The sequence below is a fragment of the Chiloscyllium punctatum genome, chromosome 14, assembly GCF_047496795.1.
Source record: "Chiloscyllium punctatum isolate Juve2018m chromosome 14, sChiPun1.3, whole genome shotgun sequence".
NCBI classification, from domain to species: domain Eukaryota; kingdom Metazoa; phylum Chordata; class Chondrichthyes; order Orectolobiformes; family Hemiscylliidae; genus Chiloscyllium; species Chiloscyllium punctatum.
In genome coordinates, this window is record NC_092752.1 from 44,764,362 (window position 1) to 44,781,323 (window position 16,962).

Consider the following 16,962-nt stretch of genomic DNA (forward strand, 5'->3'; position numbering starts at 1 on the left):
CTGCAGAATGCTGCAGAGGTTCATCACTAACAATTTTCACAAGCATAAGTCATACTTACCAGCCACAGAACCTTTCTTAATATAGTTTTGCTGGTAATGGAATCCTGAGAGTTAAGTTTTAAATGAATAAATAGTTGTCCAAAAACATTGCACCATATTTCTTTGATATCTTCCTTTCACCAAAATTAACTATTACAAGAAAGCATATCTGATGTTTCTGCATCCTTAAAATTGTGATAATCTACAAATTCAAAACCATCTTTAACTTTGCCCTTATAAAGGTTTCTGGACATGAAAACAGACATGACATAGTCAAGTATAGTTCAAAGTTAATCATCTACTCAGGAAAAATGGCAGCAAATGTCATTAAACTTGAAATTAAAGGTTGAGAATATGTTCAAGAACACTCCTGTCGTAAACAATGAATGATTTACCCATAGTAAACTGAAAGCTCCCAACATTTATTTAGCTGATTTTTAAAAAAAACTTGTTTTCCTGGTGATGATTATTTGTATGCTGCCAGGGTTGGAGGATTTGAGCTATAGGGCGAGGTTGAACTGACTAGGGCTGTTTTCCCTGGAATGTCGGAGGCTGAGGGCTGACCTTATAGTGGTTTATAAAAGATATAAAAGAGACCTAAGGGGCAACTTTTTCACTCAGAGGGTCGTACGCGCATGGAATGAGCTGCCAGAGGAAGTGGTGGAGGCTGGTACAATTGCAACATTTAAAAGGCATGTGGATGGGTACATGAATAGGAAGGGTTTAGAGAGATGTGGGCCAGGTGCTGACAGGTGGGACTAGATTGGGTTGGAATATCTGGCCGGCATGGACAAGTTGGACCGAAGGGTCTGTTTCCATGCTGTACATCCCTATGCCTCTATGACTTTATGGATTTTTAACCATATTGTCTGATTTATATTAATGATTTTTGACTGTGCTTATTCATTAATAGACAGCAGTGAAGCAATAGAGTGAGAGTGGCACAATGGTTAACACTGTTTTCTCACAACACTAGCTACCTGGGTTCAATTCCACGTTTGGGTGATGCTCTGAGTGGAGTTTGCACGTTTTTTATAGATTAGATTAGATTCCCTACAGTGTGGAAACAGGCCCTTCGGCCCAACAAGTCCACACCGACCCTCTGAAGAGTAACCCACACAAACCTATTTTCCCTTTGACTAATGCACCTAACACTATGGACAACTTAGCATGGCCAATTCACCTGGCCTGCACATCTTTTGTGATTGTGGGAGGAAACTGGAGCCCCTGGAGCAGATACGAGGTGAATGTGCAAACTCCACACAGACAGTCACCCGAGGCTGGAATCGAACCCGGGTCCCTGGCACTGTGAGGCTAACCACTGAACCATCATGCCACCCGTGATTTGACTATTTATTTATTGTCACGTATCTTGTTACAAAAATACAGTGAAAAGTGTTATATAGTGTTGTCACTTTCCAGCGACATCTTAATATACAGGAAACTAAATCAAAACATAGAATATATAGACAGAAATATGAATAAATAAAAAAAAACTGTCTAACTTTACAGTCCTTCTTGTTAAGTGCTCCACCATGGGCCATGGGCCTGGTGAGCAGGCATGAGTCTCCTTCACTCTGCCATGAAAGTCTGGAATGAAAGTCCTCTGGAATGAAAGTCACCATATTTTGGCACCATCTCACTTGCATCAATGCCCTCCATGAATCCTCACCAGACCTCATCAATGCAGACGTCACATATACCACCAGGTACTGCACTGGCCCAAACCCAATTGCGCTATAGCCATGACTCTGCTTTGGGCCCTTCTCATCATTGCTACTGATGCTGCCAGGTCTCGAACTGGGCCCAAACTCACCTCCACCACCACTTCCTTATATCTGCACCAGATGCAGACTCCATTGTTAACCCAAACTTGCCTCTGCCACAGCAACCATGAGTCCGCACTGGGTCTGCCTCAACAATGCAGAAGCGGCCAGGAACCAAATCTGCCTCCAATGTCACTGCCATGAGTCCATGCTGGTCCGTGTTACTGGGCCTACTCACCACCACCGATGCCACCTCCGCAACCAAGCACTTCACCAAGAGTTAAATAAAATAAAAGAGCCGTCAATGAGAGAAAAGAGAATAAAAAAGAAATGAAGTGAAAAGTGGATGGATTGGACAAGCCCCAGGCTCAGAAGCCCTACTTCACTGACATCTTAATGGAAGTTTTCTCTCCCTGTCTGCATGGGTTTCCTCTAGATTCTCCGATTTCCTTCGACAGTCCACAGATGTGCAGGCTAAGTGGATTGACCATGCTACTTTGCCCATAGTGCCCCGGGAAGTGCAGGTGAGGTGGATTAGCCAAGGGAAATGCAGGGTTACAGAGGTAGGATAAGCATGTGGCCCTGGGTATGATGCTCTTCTGAGGGTAGGTGTGGACTCGATGGGCCAAATGGCCTGCTTCCACATTGTAGAGATTCTATGATTCTATGCACGTCATAAAGAACTTTGGTCACATGAGTTTGAATTTCTAGACTGTTGCAATTTGGGCAAAGTGACTCTGGATTCTAATTAATGTCAATTAAAAACTAACAGTTGTTTCTGACTGCTCCACTTCACCCTCTGACACTTCTATTCGTGCCTAAACATCACCCTCTTTGACTGCTCTACTTAACCCTCAGCCTTGTCCAGTCAGAGTCAACCCACTAAGAGCAGATAAATAGATGACAGCAATTCCAGGATGACCATTGAGGATCCCCATTGTTCTTGTGGCATTCATAGAATTCTTGCAGTAGGGAAAGAGGACATTTGGCTCATCATGTCTACACTGACCGTCTAAAGAGCACCCCGCCCTGATCAAGCACCTCCAGCTTATCCTTGTAGCCCAGTATTTATTATGGCGATTCCACCTAGCCTACACATCCCTGTATCTTTGCCATCTACAGTGAAGACATTGACAGATTAGCCTCCATTTGCTCCAAGGCATAACGACCCAATTTTTTTCAAGTAGGTTTAAAATCATCTCATGGTAGGAGATCACAGTGCTAGAAATTTTGGTCTTTACAAAATTGATGTTTTCTCGTATTTCCCGTATAGCTTGAGACCTCATGCAATGGCTGCCATGGTAAGTATCAGTTTACAAAGGCTACCAGGTCACTGCTGTCTGGCAATTCTAGTTGTTTAAGAAAAAGAAAACACTTTGTTTTTAGGTAATATGAAAGCTGACTTTGTGGTGGAAGTAGGTAAGGAGTGCAAGGAGGCAATGGTTATTCTTATGTTATAATTGTCCTGTACTCACTGGCTAAAAACTATTCAGGCAGGTGATTGACAGAGCTTTAGATTGCCAGCTTGAAAAAGTGAATAAATCAGCAGTGCTCATAGTCAAAAGACAATTCTTGTCGGAGGCAGTCTTTGTCAGGGAGCTGTCCTCTTCAGATGGAAAATAGATCAAAAGAGATTGATGGGAGACCCAGAGAAGAGTTCCTAAACACCTCAGCTACAAAGGTGGATGATGCCTTCACAATAATAAGACCAAGACAATTCTTTTCAATTGCCCGTTTGCCCTTTGCAATTCGTGAAGTATCCTCAATTGTCACGGATCTTATATATTTTCTCAGTTAACCAATACATCATATCTAAATGGCTGCTGCTTTACAAACTTAATAAACTATCTGATAATTCCCTATGAATGGTTGACTGCTTATATTGTGTCTCTGTGGCCTAGACACCAAAGATGAACAGTTCTCCTTTTCCATTCTACAAACTTGTTCCTACCTTTACTCAGCAGATGCTCATGCCGTTTCTCATCGAACAGTGATGTAAGCACTTCCTTGTGTTTGTTATGCTCCCACAACATATCTTCCTTCCCTTCAAATGCCGGCTTTGACTTTTGCAATACAAGAATATTGTATCATTTGAAGATTATTCACATAGGCTATTTTCTGAAATTATTTATATTTTACTATCGGCAAATATTATTTGACTAATTACTTTCTGATGCAGGATTTGTCATGTGAAACCATAAGGTCACAAAAAAAACAATAAACAGTAATCTGTTTGTAATAGAAATTGTTATGCCTCATTATTGATCAAATCCCACATATAACTGATGACAAATGCCCTTTTATTTGCAAGACAAGTAACACCTTTCCACAGTTTTATTTGTATCTCAGTGTACATGTTTAACAATCCTTTTTGGGATGTGGGCTTTGCTGGCTAAGCCAACAGTTATTCCTCTTTCTAACTGCCATGTAAATGGTGGTGAGCTGTCTTCTCCAAATGCTGCAATCCACTTGCTGTTGGGGAGGGCGTTATAAGATTTAGTCAAGTGTGTGGTGCTGGAAAAGCACAGCAGGTCAGGCAGCCTCAATGGAGCAGGAAAATTGATGTTTCGGGCAAAAGTCCTTCATCAGGATATAACTTATGGGAAATGCTCTTCTAAGAAATATTAAGTTTTAATGACAAGCTCATATTGCTACTCTATATTTGATTTTAATTTGATGGTGATTGTTACCTGGATATTGGCAAATTCCTCTCTCAGTCCTCTTTCAATGTTGATTTTAAGTTTGCCCCAAAAATCAAATCCATCTGGTTCCAGCCCAGGCGTTCTCTCCAGCCATTGCTTAAAATAAAATTGAAGTTGCAATATCAAAATTTAATCAGAACAGACAATAATTACATTGGTGACTTTCTTCTCACTCATTCAACAATTATGATGAATGATCCAACTTTTCCCAACTCTAAAGAGTAGTGAGTGATTTTCATCTACCATCAAGAATAATGAACAAAGAAAATAGCTATGAACCAGGTGAGGACACTCTCACTCATAAGTAACGCGGTGGTGTCAAGTTCAGAGTATTGAGCAGAAAATTGAAGCTGATACTCCAGTGCAATGCTCAGATGATGCTGTACTGTTGCCTTTCAGAAAAAAAAAACTCTGTCTGCTCTCTCAACTAATAATGAAATGTCCTACTGGTTTGAAGAAGAGCATCATATTTAACCCTCTTGACCTCTCAACATCACAGAAACATATCATCCAGTCATGACCATATCGCCATTGATGGAAGCATGATGTTTGGCTCCCACATTTCCCATATTACAATATATCATTGTTTGTAGACTACTTTCAAATACCTTGAGGTTGTGAAAGATGCTATATGAATGCAAGTTTTCTTTAAAAGTAACAAAACTTCAAAGTAAACTTCAGAGTGTTCACAAGTAAAGGATGAATAAAAATCGTAGTGTAAACTTACTCTATACACTACTCATTGTAAGCAAAATTTTTACAATTATAGTTTTTCTTACTAAACTTCTAGATGAATCTTGGCCATTGGTGCTTTGTTTGTTAACCAAGCAAATTATTCTGTTTACCAAGACAGGTGTTAAAAATAAATGTTAATGAAGAACATTACAGTTAAAACTTTGCAAAGGTATACTGGTCCTCACATAAAGGAAAATGTCTCAAAATGTCTTACATTGAGGAAGAAAATAAAATGGGGTTAAGTTTAGTCCATCTCACCCAACCAGAACACAACTGGTGAGATATTGTATATAGTGTGTTAATACTTTTTGCCTTATAAGCCTCAGCATGATGTTCTTCCCCAAAAATATGCTTTATTTACACAAATTGTTGAAAAAATATTACATGATAATTGACTTTGAGTATTGCAAGGTTTGCAAGAAAATTCAACATATATAACTGTCACAGTCTTATATTTAGCATTCCACATTAGGTAAACAACCTGAGGACAAAACATTTCAAATTACAGGCAGTGCAATCAATGTGAAGTTCTCTGTGCAACATGTATCTCTTTAGAACATATAACATAGAACATAGAAGAATACAGCGCAGTACAGGCCCTTCAGCCCTCGATGTTGCGCCGATCAAAGCCCACCTAACCTACACTAACCCACTATCCTTCATATACCTATCCAATGCCCGCTTAAATACCCATAAAGAGGGAGAGTCCACTACTGCTACTGGCAGGGCATTCCATGAACTTACGACTCGCTGAGTGAAGAACCTACCCCTAACATCAGTCCTATATCTACCCCCCCTTAATTTAAAGCTATGCCCCCTTGTAATAGCTGACTCCATATGTGGAAAAAGGTTCTCACTGTCAACCCGATCTAACCCCCTAATCATCTTGTACACCTCTATCAAATCACCCCTAAACCTTCTTTTCTCCAATGAAAACAACCCCAAGTGCCTCAGCCTTTCCTCATAGGATTTTCCTACCATACCAGGCAACATCCTGGTAAACTTCCTCTGCACCCGTTCCAGTGCCTCCACATCCTTCCTATAGTATGGCGACCAAAACTGCACACAATATTCCAGATGCGGCCGCACCAGAGTCTTATACAACTGCAGCATAACCTCAGGACTCCGGAACTCAATTCCTCTACCAATAAAAGCCAGTACGCCATATGCCTTCTTCACTGCACTATTTACCTGGGTGGCAACTTTCAGAGATCTGTGTACATGGACACCAAGATCCCTCTGCTCTTCCACACTACCAAGTAGTCTACCATTAGCCCAGTAATCCATCTTTTTATTACTCTTACCAAAGTGAATCACTTCACACTTAGCTACATTGAACTCCATTTGCCACCTTTCTGCCCAGCTCTGCAGCTTCTCTATATCCCGCTGTAACCTGCCATATCCTTCCTCACTGTCTACAACTCCTCCGACTTTCGTATCATCCGCAAACTTGCTCACCCAACCTTCTAACCCTTCCTCCAGGTCATTTATAAAAATGACAAACAGCAATGGTCCCAAAACAGATCCTTGCGGAACACCGCTAGTGACGGCACTCCAAGATGAACCTTTGCCATCAACTACTACCCTCTGTCTTCTTCCAGAGAGCCAATTCCTAATCCAAACCTCCAACTCACCCTCAATGCCATATCTCTGTATTTTCTGCAGTAGCCTACCATGGGGGACCTTATCAAACGCCTTACTAAAATCCATATATACCACATCTACCGCTTTCCCCTCATCTACCTCCTTAGTCACCTTCTCAAAGAATTCAATAAGGTTTGTGAGGCACGACCTGCCCTTCACAAAACCATGCTGACTATCCTTGATCACATCATTCTTATCCAGATGTTCATAAATCCTATCCCTTACAATTCTCTCTAAGACTTTGCCCACAACAGAAGTGAGACTCACTGGCCTATAGTTACTAGGATTATCCCTACTCCCCTTCTTGAACAAGGGAACCACGTTTGCTAGCCTCCAGTCCTCTGGCACTACTCCTGTCGACAAAGAGGACACAAAAATCAAGGCCAATGGCTCTGCAATCTCCTCCCTTGCTTCCCAGAGAATCCTAGGATAAATGCCATCAGGCCCAGGGGACTTATCTATTTTCACCCTTGCCAGAATTTCCAACACCTCTTCTCTACATATCTCAAAGCCATCCATTCTACTTATTCGTGCCTCAGTATTTATATCGACAACAATGTCCTGTTCCTTTGTTTTGATTTACAGCATACATTCTTTGTGGGGAACATAACATGAGGGGTATCACAGCTTCCAGCCCCCTTCAGGAACAATGAAGAAAGGACTTGGTGACTTTTCCATCTCTGCAGAGGCTGCCCAATGCTTCAGTGTTACCCTCTGTACATGGTCCTAAAGTTTGATTAGATTACTTACAGTGTGGAAACAGGCCCTTCGGCCCAACAAGTCCACACCGACCTGCCGAAGCGCAACCCACCCCCCTACATTTACTCCTTCGCCTAACACTATGGGCAATTTAGCATGGCCAATTCACCTAACCTGCACATTTTTGGACTGTGGGAGGAAACCGGAGCACCCGGAGGAAACCCACACAGACACGGGGAGAATGTGCAAGCTCCACACAGTCAGTCGCCTGAGGCGGGAATTGAACCCGGGTCTCTGGCGCTGTGAGGCAGTAGTGCTAACCACTGTGCCACCGTGCCACCCACTTGAAATGTGTAGGTCTGTAACACACAGTTAGGGACAACGTTATGCATTGAAAAGAGAAAAAGAGTTAATGTTTTGAATCTTAAGACTCTTCTTGTCAAGTTTCTCTATTATTTTCTGTTTTTCTGTCTGATTTCCAGCATCTGGAGTCTTTTTTTCTTTCATCCATATGCTGGAAAACTAACAGTTTTGGGCACAATTACCTAAGAATGTATTTCACTGAGTTAATGGTCCTCCAGGTGTAATTGATATTTGTTTCAGTGTACATTTTGTCCTGCATCACAAAGCTGATGGTTGAGGTGCATGTAGGGAGCTTTATGCAGTTATAAAAGATGAGGTATCTCAGTAGTTTTAAAACTTATTGGGCATCCACCTCAATGTCAGAGTAAGGGATTGAGTACCTGAATACAGGTCTGTTGAAGCCACTGGTGTACAAGCATACAGAAATGGATGTCGGTTAGCTCACTGAGCTGGAAGGTTCATTTTCAGATGCTTTCTCACTACATGGTGACGAAACATCTGAAAACAAACCTTCTAGCTCAGCAAGCAAACCTACATCCAGAACCTCAACCTGAGCTACAAACCTTCCTTGTCCAAATAGAGAAAGAGCTGGACAACATTTAAACTCAGGCTGATAGGTAGCAAATAATATTAACACCATACAAGTGCGACGCAGTGACCATCTCCAACAAGAGAGAATCAAATCATCAGCCCTTGACTTTCAATGGCATTATTGAATGCCCCACTATCAACATTCTGGGGGCAATCATTGACCAGAAACTGAACTGGACTAGCCATATAAATATTGTGACTACAATAGCAGTTCAATGTCTGGGAATTCTGTGGCAATTAACACACCTCCTAAGTCCTCAAAACCTGCCTACCACCAAGACACAAATCAGGACTGTGATGAAATACTTCCTACAGGTATGCAAGAGTTCAGCTCCAACAACACTCAAGAAGATTGCTACCAATCTGGAAAGAACAGCCCATTTAATTGGCATACCATCCCCATACACACCCTTCACTGCTGCACACAGTGGCAGCCTCAGATTCTTGTATATACCAATGTGGCCAGGCCCAATCTACCCAATCTCTCCTCTTTAGATGTTCTTCCATGCTTGGTATCGACCTAATGAACCTCAGAGTCATAGAGATGTACAGCACGGAAACAGACCCTTCGGTCCAACCTGTCCATGCCAACCAGATATCCCAACCCAATCTAGTCCCACCTGCCAGCACCTGGCCCATATCCCTCCAAACCCTTCCTATTCATATACCTATCCAAATGCCTCTTAAATGTTGCAATTGTACCAGCCTCCACCACATCCTCTGGCAGCTCATTCCATACACGTACCACCCTCTCCATGAAAAGGTTGCCCCTTAGGTCTCTTTTATATCTTTCCCCTCTCACCCTAAACCTATGCCCTCTAGTTCTGGACTCCCCGATCCCAGGGAAAAGACTTTGTCTATTTATCCTATCCATGCCCCTCATGATTTTGTAAACCTCTATAAGGTCAGCCCTCAGCCTCCAACACTCCAGGAAAAACAACTCCAGTCTATTCAACCTCTCCCTATATCTCAAATCCTCCAACCCTGGCAACATCCTTATAAACCTTTTCTGAACCCTTTCAAGTTTCACAACATTCTTCTGATAGGAAGGAGACCAGAATTGCATGCAGCATACCAAAAATGGCCTAACCAATGACCTGTACAGCCGTAACGTGACCTTCCAACTCCTATACTCAATACCCTGACCAATAAAGGAAAGCATACCAAATGCCTTCTTCACTATCATATCTACCTGTGACTCTACTTTCAAGGAACTATGAACTTGCACTCCAAGGTCTCTTTGTTCAGCAACCTTCTCTGAATTGTGTCCAATGGCAAGATATATTTATTTAAGTAAGTGGGCCAAAACTGTTCATAGTATTGCAGTTGTGGTATGATTAGTGCCTTGTGTAGTTTTAGCAAACTTCTCTTGTTTTATATTCCATTCCTTTTGAAATAAAGGCTAACATCCTATTTGCCTTCTCTGTTCCTGTTAAAATTGGATGCTAACATTTTGTGATTCAAGGATGAGGACTCCAAAATCCATTTGTTCCATAGCGTTCTGCAGTCTTTCTCAATCTAAGTTATGTTCAGCTCCTCTATTCTTCCTGCCAATATCACATTTGCTAAGCTTTTTGCCCACTCACTTAACTTATATATATCTCTCTCTGCAGATCTCCACTATTTACTCACTGGATGGACAATAAATGTGCTGGTCTTGCCAACATCACGCAGAGCTGTGAATTAATTAAAAGAAAACAATGGCGCTGGGGAAACCAAGTGCAGATTAGCTGACCACTTTGTGAAACACCTCCATCAGTCTGGATGCATGGCCTTGAGGTTTTGAATGTTTAACATTTTCATCCTCCACCTTGCCCCATGCTGAGTTTTCTGCTACAGTGTTGCAGTGAACAAACTCAAAACACAACACCTTATTTTTTGGTTCATCAGTTCTGGACTTTGTATCAAAGTGCAAAAATTTTAGATTATAACCTCGGTCTTCATATGAGAAAGAACAAAGAGCAGTATTGCACAGGAACAGGCCCTTCAGCCCTCCAAGCCTGTGCTGACTCATTCTGCCCTTCCATATTAAAACTGCCTTCACTCCGCTATTTCCTTCCTATTTGTTGAGGTGCTTCTTGAATGCTTCCATTGTGTCTGCTTCCACCACGTCCTGTGGCTGCACATTCCAGGTTGTCCCCACCCTTTGCCTCACACATCTCTTTTAAACTCCCAGCTCCCCCCCACCTGCCCAACACTTTGAACTTGTGCCCCTAGTAATTGACCCTTCCACATATTGTTGCATGATTTTTATTGTCTTGTAAAGTCATAAAGTACAGAAACAGACCCATTGGTCCACCTTATCTATGCTGACCAGATATCCCAAACTTAACTAGCTTATTTGCCTGGGTTGGCCCATATTCCTATAAACCTTTACTCTTTATGTCTTGTCCAAATATCTTTAAATGTTACAATTGTATTCACCTTTACCACTTCCCGTGGCAGCTCATTCCATACATACACCACCCTCTGTGTGATAAAGCTGCCAGTCAAGTCTCTTTTAAATCATTCCCTGCTCACCTTAAAGCTAGTTTGGTCTCCCCTGCCCTTTGGAAAAGATCAAGTTTATTCACCTTATCTATGCCGCTCGTAATTTTATAAACCTTTATTAGTTCACCTCTCAACCTCTGACTCTCCAAGGAAAAATGTCCCCCCTCTTTACAGAATCTTACATGGATTCATGCAGTTTTTGAGCAAAGTAAAATATAATTCTGCAAGTACAATTTTTTTAGATTAGAATCAATCTGACCATTGCGGCCGACATGACACCAATTGTTAAAGTTCACTTGAGAATGTAGCTTTTAAATGTTCTGTGATTTACACTTGGAAGAACTTAAATCAACATGGTGATTCTCAAAGATGAGAGATTTAACAAATAATCCAATCTTTTTCAACATGTAATTTCAGTAAAATCACACTGCCAAACTTTTGCTATAAATTCTGCGTCTTATGATCTTATACTCCACAACTACCTGATGGAGGAGCAGCGCTCCGATAGCTAGTGCTTCCAAATAAACCTATTGGACTATAACCTAGTTTTGTGTGATTTTTAATAAGACATTGATCCAATTTCCTTCCTGCTCTGCATTGTCTGGCTGGAATCTCTGATCTCGCTCCAAACCTTTTCCTCAATCACCTCAATCTCTTGTTTTTTCCCAAATATTCCAGTCTCTCAAATTCCCTCTATGCCTTTCCTTTCTGGCCTTTTCCACCACCATCAATCCCAATTCACAGCCATTTATTTTTTCCTCCCATTCAGTTTCCAATTTCTCTGCTTTATCCTACAATCTCTCTTGTTCCAGCCTCCAACTTCCCACTGTCCCCTGTTCAAACAACCTCATATTTCAGATCTTCATGGTAACTTTCCTCACCGCTCTTTGGCACCTGGCTGTGGCCTAGTGTCAAATGTACACCTTTCAGTCTGAGCAGAAAATGGAAACAAAATGTTAATCAGTACTGTTCTTAAATTCGTATTTACTGTTTTCCTAAATACGAAATTTCCCCTTCACCTTGTGCACTCCCTATAAATATCAGCAATAACATTTCACTATTCTTGAAGACGTTTTAGCAATCAAGAAATTCTTTCAGTTGTCCCTTAGCTTTTCCAGTCCCAGATAGAAATGTGAAATTATTCAAGCCTTCTTCATAACTAGAACCTTTAGGTGAAGTTTGCCAAGACTTTTTCATGGTTCTAATACCCTGCTAATAAATTGAAGTCCAACATTGCATGCTGAATCTAATTACAGTCTAACTAAAATCTTGTATAAATTATTTACTTCTAAATTAAATGCCTCAAAGTATAATCAAAGACTTGCATATGTCTTTTTTGTTGCATTTAGAATTTCATCTTTGAGGGTAAGTGATCGAGAAATTGAACCTTTGTAACTGTTGATCAGGCAGAAAATGGGGACACACTTTAGGAAGCCATATTCCTGGCCCTGAGCATTGCCAGAAGAACATTGGCTTAGATAATATAGAGCCATCCCAAGCATCAATTTAAGTAAACATTACGTGCCTCATTTAACAAGAGACATGTTTGGGACCCACTTTGAAAATGTTTGCGATGTTGACAACAATAACTGAGTCTAACTGACTCAGTTATTGCACAATCACCCGATGTAGGATCGGCACTCCGAAAGCTAGTGCGCTTCCAATTAAACCTGTTGGACTACAACCTGGTGTTGTGTGATTTTTAACTGACTCATGATTACTTGATTTACATGCAACTTAACAAATATCTTTAAATGAACAGTGGAGGCCTCTGCCAAAAGCTTAACATTTACAAAAGGTATTGACTTATTCCCATTGCTTGTTGATGTCAAGTTGGGAGAAGGAATCTAAAACAACCTTGGCCTTTATTTATTGAGAATATGTCTCATTCCACAACTCTCTTCTTTATTCCCTTTATCTGCCTGTTGTACATTTTCTAGTCATGCTGAAGCTTAAGAGGGACTATTACTGTAGACCATGTGATTCAAGCAGGTTTTCTATTGACAAACTATGCAATTTTTGATCTCCTCGAAAGGATTCAGCACCATTCCCTTGGAAATCATAAAAAATACTTGGTACCAGCAAAATTAAGTCAAAAGCATTTTAATTGAAAGTCCCTTCTTCAAGTTGCATTAATAGCCCTTTAAATATAATAATAAATGCAGTACTGAGGAAATTCAGAGAAATGAAAACACTATCCTTTCAGTACAAGATGTTAATACAACATAAATTGTTTTGGGTTTCCTCACATTGTCTGTAAGATATGATTTCTTAACCATGACTATGTCAGCTTATTGCTTCACTAGTCTGTGAGACAGCTCTTGCAAATTTTGTCAACAGCCCCAGATTGAATAATATAATTTTACGGTACAGAAGAAGTCCATTCAATCTAGCATGTCTGTAGTGGCTCCTGAACGAGCGACCCAGCTAGTCCCGTTCTCCAGCCCTAATCTCCACAGTCTTTTAAATTCACCACTTTCAAATATATATCCAGCTCTTTTTTAAAACCTCCTCTGGGATCCACCTCCACCATTCTCTTGGGTTGAGCCAAATTCTAACAACTCTCTGAGGAAAGAATTTTTTTTTCCCCATCTCACTCCCAACTTTCATCCTGACAATCTTGAAATTCTGACTCATGGTTATTGACATACTAACTTGTAGAAACAGGATATCCTACTTTACCCTGTCAAAATTGTTTATAATTTTAAACACCTCAGTAAGGTCACCTGTTCATCTTCTCTGCTCCAAGGAAAACAAACCCAATTTCTCTAATCTTTCCTTTTATCTAAATTCTCTCATTCATTGTTTCATTCTAGCAAATCTTCTTAGCACTCTCTCCAGAGCTTTAACATCCTTCCTTAAATAAGGTGCCGAGAACCAAATACAGCATTCCAAATTTGGTCTGACCAATGATTTGTACAGGTGTAGCATCAATTGCTTGCTTTTATACTCTTTGCCTCTATTTATAAACCAAAGGATCCCATAAGCCTTCTTAACAACTGTTTTAACTTGCCTGGCCACTTTCAGAGAAACATGCATGCGAACCTTAGCATACATTTGCTCCTGTAGTCCCTCAAAGTTGTACTATCGATTCTGTTGTCTTTCCATGTTTTTCCTACCAAAATATATAATGTCACATTTTTCTGCATTGAAATTTATCTACCCATTTGTATCATCCTACCCTCTGTTTCCTATCATTTAGCCAACTTCAAATCATTGCTGCCAAGGACCCATCAATCCTTAATTTACTAACTGCCCTGTGGCACCGTATTAAGTATTTTCTGTAAGTCCAAATGTACAACATCCACAACATTACCCTCATCCACTGCCTCAAAGAACTCAATCAAAGTTGTCAGACATGACCAACCCTTGACAAGGTCATATTGACTGTATGGTATTATCTTGCATTTTCAGAAATGTATATTTACCTTATCCCACATTAGCAGGAAAAACGAACCCGGGAGACTACAGCTAAGGTAAGACAGTTTGTTTCAAAATTACTTACCTGTAGCGGGCAGCGGTGTTTTTTTTTTCCTCTCTCTTCACAAAAAGAGCGGGAGCAGCAGAGGAAGTGACGGCAAACAGAGGGGCAGCCGGGAAGGAGAACGGTGAGTATAAATACTCACCCTTTAATCACCAACGGTCATTTGAGTGGGAGCAGCGGCTGAGGAAAAACGAACCCGGGAGACTACAGCTAAGGTAAGACAGTTTGTTTCAAAATTGCTTACCTGTAGCGGGCAGCGGAAGTGAGGTTGGAGCGCATAGCTGGGCGGGAAGGTAAGTGATTAGTATTTGAGTGGATAGCCAGAAGGGACCTGAAGAAAGGGATTAGGAGAGCTAAGAGAGGGCATGAAAAATCCTTGGCGGATAGGATCAAGGATAACCCCAAGGCATTCTATGCGTATGTGAGAAACCTGAGAATGACGAGAACGAGGGTAGGTCCGATCAAGGACAGTGGTAGGAGACTGTGTATTGAGTCGGAAGAGATAGGAGAGGTCTTGAACAAGTACTTCTCTTCAGTATTTACGAACGAGAGGGACCGTATTGTTGAAGAGGAGAGTGTGAAACGGACTGATAAGCTAGAAGAGATACCTGTTAGGAAGGAAGATGTGTTGGACATTTTGAACAACTTGAGGATAGACAAGTCCCCCGGGCCTGACGGGATATATCCTAGGATTATGTGGGAAGCAAGAGAGGAAATTGCTGTACCGTTGGCAATGATCTTCTCGTCTTCACTGGCAACGGAGCTGGTACCAGGGGACTGGAGAGTAGCGAATGTTGTGCCCCTGTTCAAAAAAGGGAATAGGGATAACCCCGGGAATTACAGGCCAGTTAGTCTTACTTCTGTGGTAGGCAAAGTAATGGAAAGGGTACTGAGGGATAGGATTTATGAGTATCTGGAAAGACACTGCTTGATTAGGGACAGCCAGCATGGATTTGTGAAGGGTAGGTCTTGCCTTACAAGTCTTATTGAATTCTTCAAGGAGGTGACCAAGCATGTGGATGAGGGTAGAGCAGTGGATGTAGTGTACATGGATTTTAGTAAGGCATTTGATAAGGTTCCCCATGGTAGGCTTATGCGGAAAGTCAGGAGGCATGGGATAGAGGGAAATTTGGCCAATTGGATAGAAAACTGGCTAACCGGTCGAAGTCAGAGAGTGGTGGTAGATGGTAAATATTCAGCATGGAGTCCAGTTACAAGTGGAGTTCCGCAGGGATCAGTTCTGGGTCCTCTGCTGTTTGTAATTTTTATTAATGACTTGGATGAGGGAGTCGAAGGGTGGGTCAGTAAATTTGCAGATGATACAAAGATAGGTGGAGTTGTGGACAGTGAGGAGGGCTGTTGTCGGCTGCAGAGGGACTTAGATATGATGCAGAGCTGGGCTGAGGAGTGGCAGATGGAGTTCAACCCTGCCAAGTGTGAGGTTGTCCATTTTGGAAGAACAAATAAGAATGCGGAATCCAGGGTTAATGGTAGGGTTCTTGGTCAGGTGGAGGAACAGAGGGATCTTGGGGTCTATGTACATAGATCTTTGAAGGTTGCCACTCAGGTGGATAGAGTTTGTAAGAAGGCCTATGGAGTATTATCGTTCATTAGCAGAGGGATTGAATTCAAGAGTCGTGAAGTGATGTTGCAGCTGTACAGGACTTTGGTTAGGCCACATTTGGAGTACTGTGTGCAGTTCTGGTTGCCTCACTTTAGGAAAGATGTGGAAGCTTTGGAGAGGGTGCAGAGAAGATTTACCAGGATGTTGCCTGGAATGGAGAGTAGGTCGTACGAGGATAGGTTGAGAGTTCTCGGCCTTTTCTCGTTGGAACGGCGAAGGATGAGGGGTGACTTGATAGAGGTTTATAAGATGATCAGAGGAATAGATAGAGTAGACAGTCAGAAACTTTTTCCCCGGGTACAACAGAGTGTTACAAGGGGACATAAATTTAAGGTGAAGGGTGGAAGGTATAGGGGAGATGTCAGGGGTGGGTTCTTTACCCAGAGAGTGGTGGGGGCATGGAATGCGCTGCCTGTGGGAGTGGTAGAGTCAGATTCATTGGCGACCTTTAAGCGGCATTTGGATAGGTACATGGATGGGTGCTTAATCTAGGATAGAAGTTCGGCACAACATCGTGGGCCGAAGGGCCTGTTCTGTGCTGTATTGTTCTATGTTCTATGTTCTATGTTCTATGACCTCCATCAACTTTCTACTATTGATATCAAGCTAACAGGTCTTAAACTTCCTGGATGACCCTTTGCCCCTTTCTTAAACAATGATGTTACATTTGCAATCCTCCAGGACCCTCAGAACTAATCATGCATTCAGAGAGGTCAGGAGACTTTCTGTCAATGGATTTGTGATTTTCTTCCTTCCATCTCTCAGCAATCAAGGATGGATCTCATTTTGCTCTAGTGACTTCTCAACCTGGAGTGCTGTCAGGCT

At 41.6% G+C, this 16,962-nt stretch overlaps 1 protein-coding gene across 2 annotated transcripts in view; it reads right to left on the reverse strand.

Moving 5' to 3' along the window:
- Positions 1-16,962, reverse strand: part of tdo2a (tryptophan 2,3-dioxygenase a) — a 103,581-nt gene that overhangs the window by 28,930 nt on the left and 57,689 nt on the right. For both annotated transcript variants that reach the window (XM_072584274.1, XM_072584275.1), the window contains exons 7-8: positions 4,496-4,603; positions 3,757-3,868 (exon numbers count right to left, since the gene is read on the reverse strand). In XM_072584274.1, coding sequence (XP_072440375.1) covers positions 3,757-3,868; positions 4,496-4,603 — 220 coding nt within the window. The remainder of the gene's footprint in view (positions 1-3,756; positions 3,869-4,495; positions 4,604-16,962) is intronic.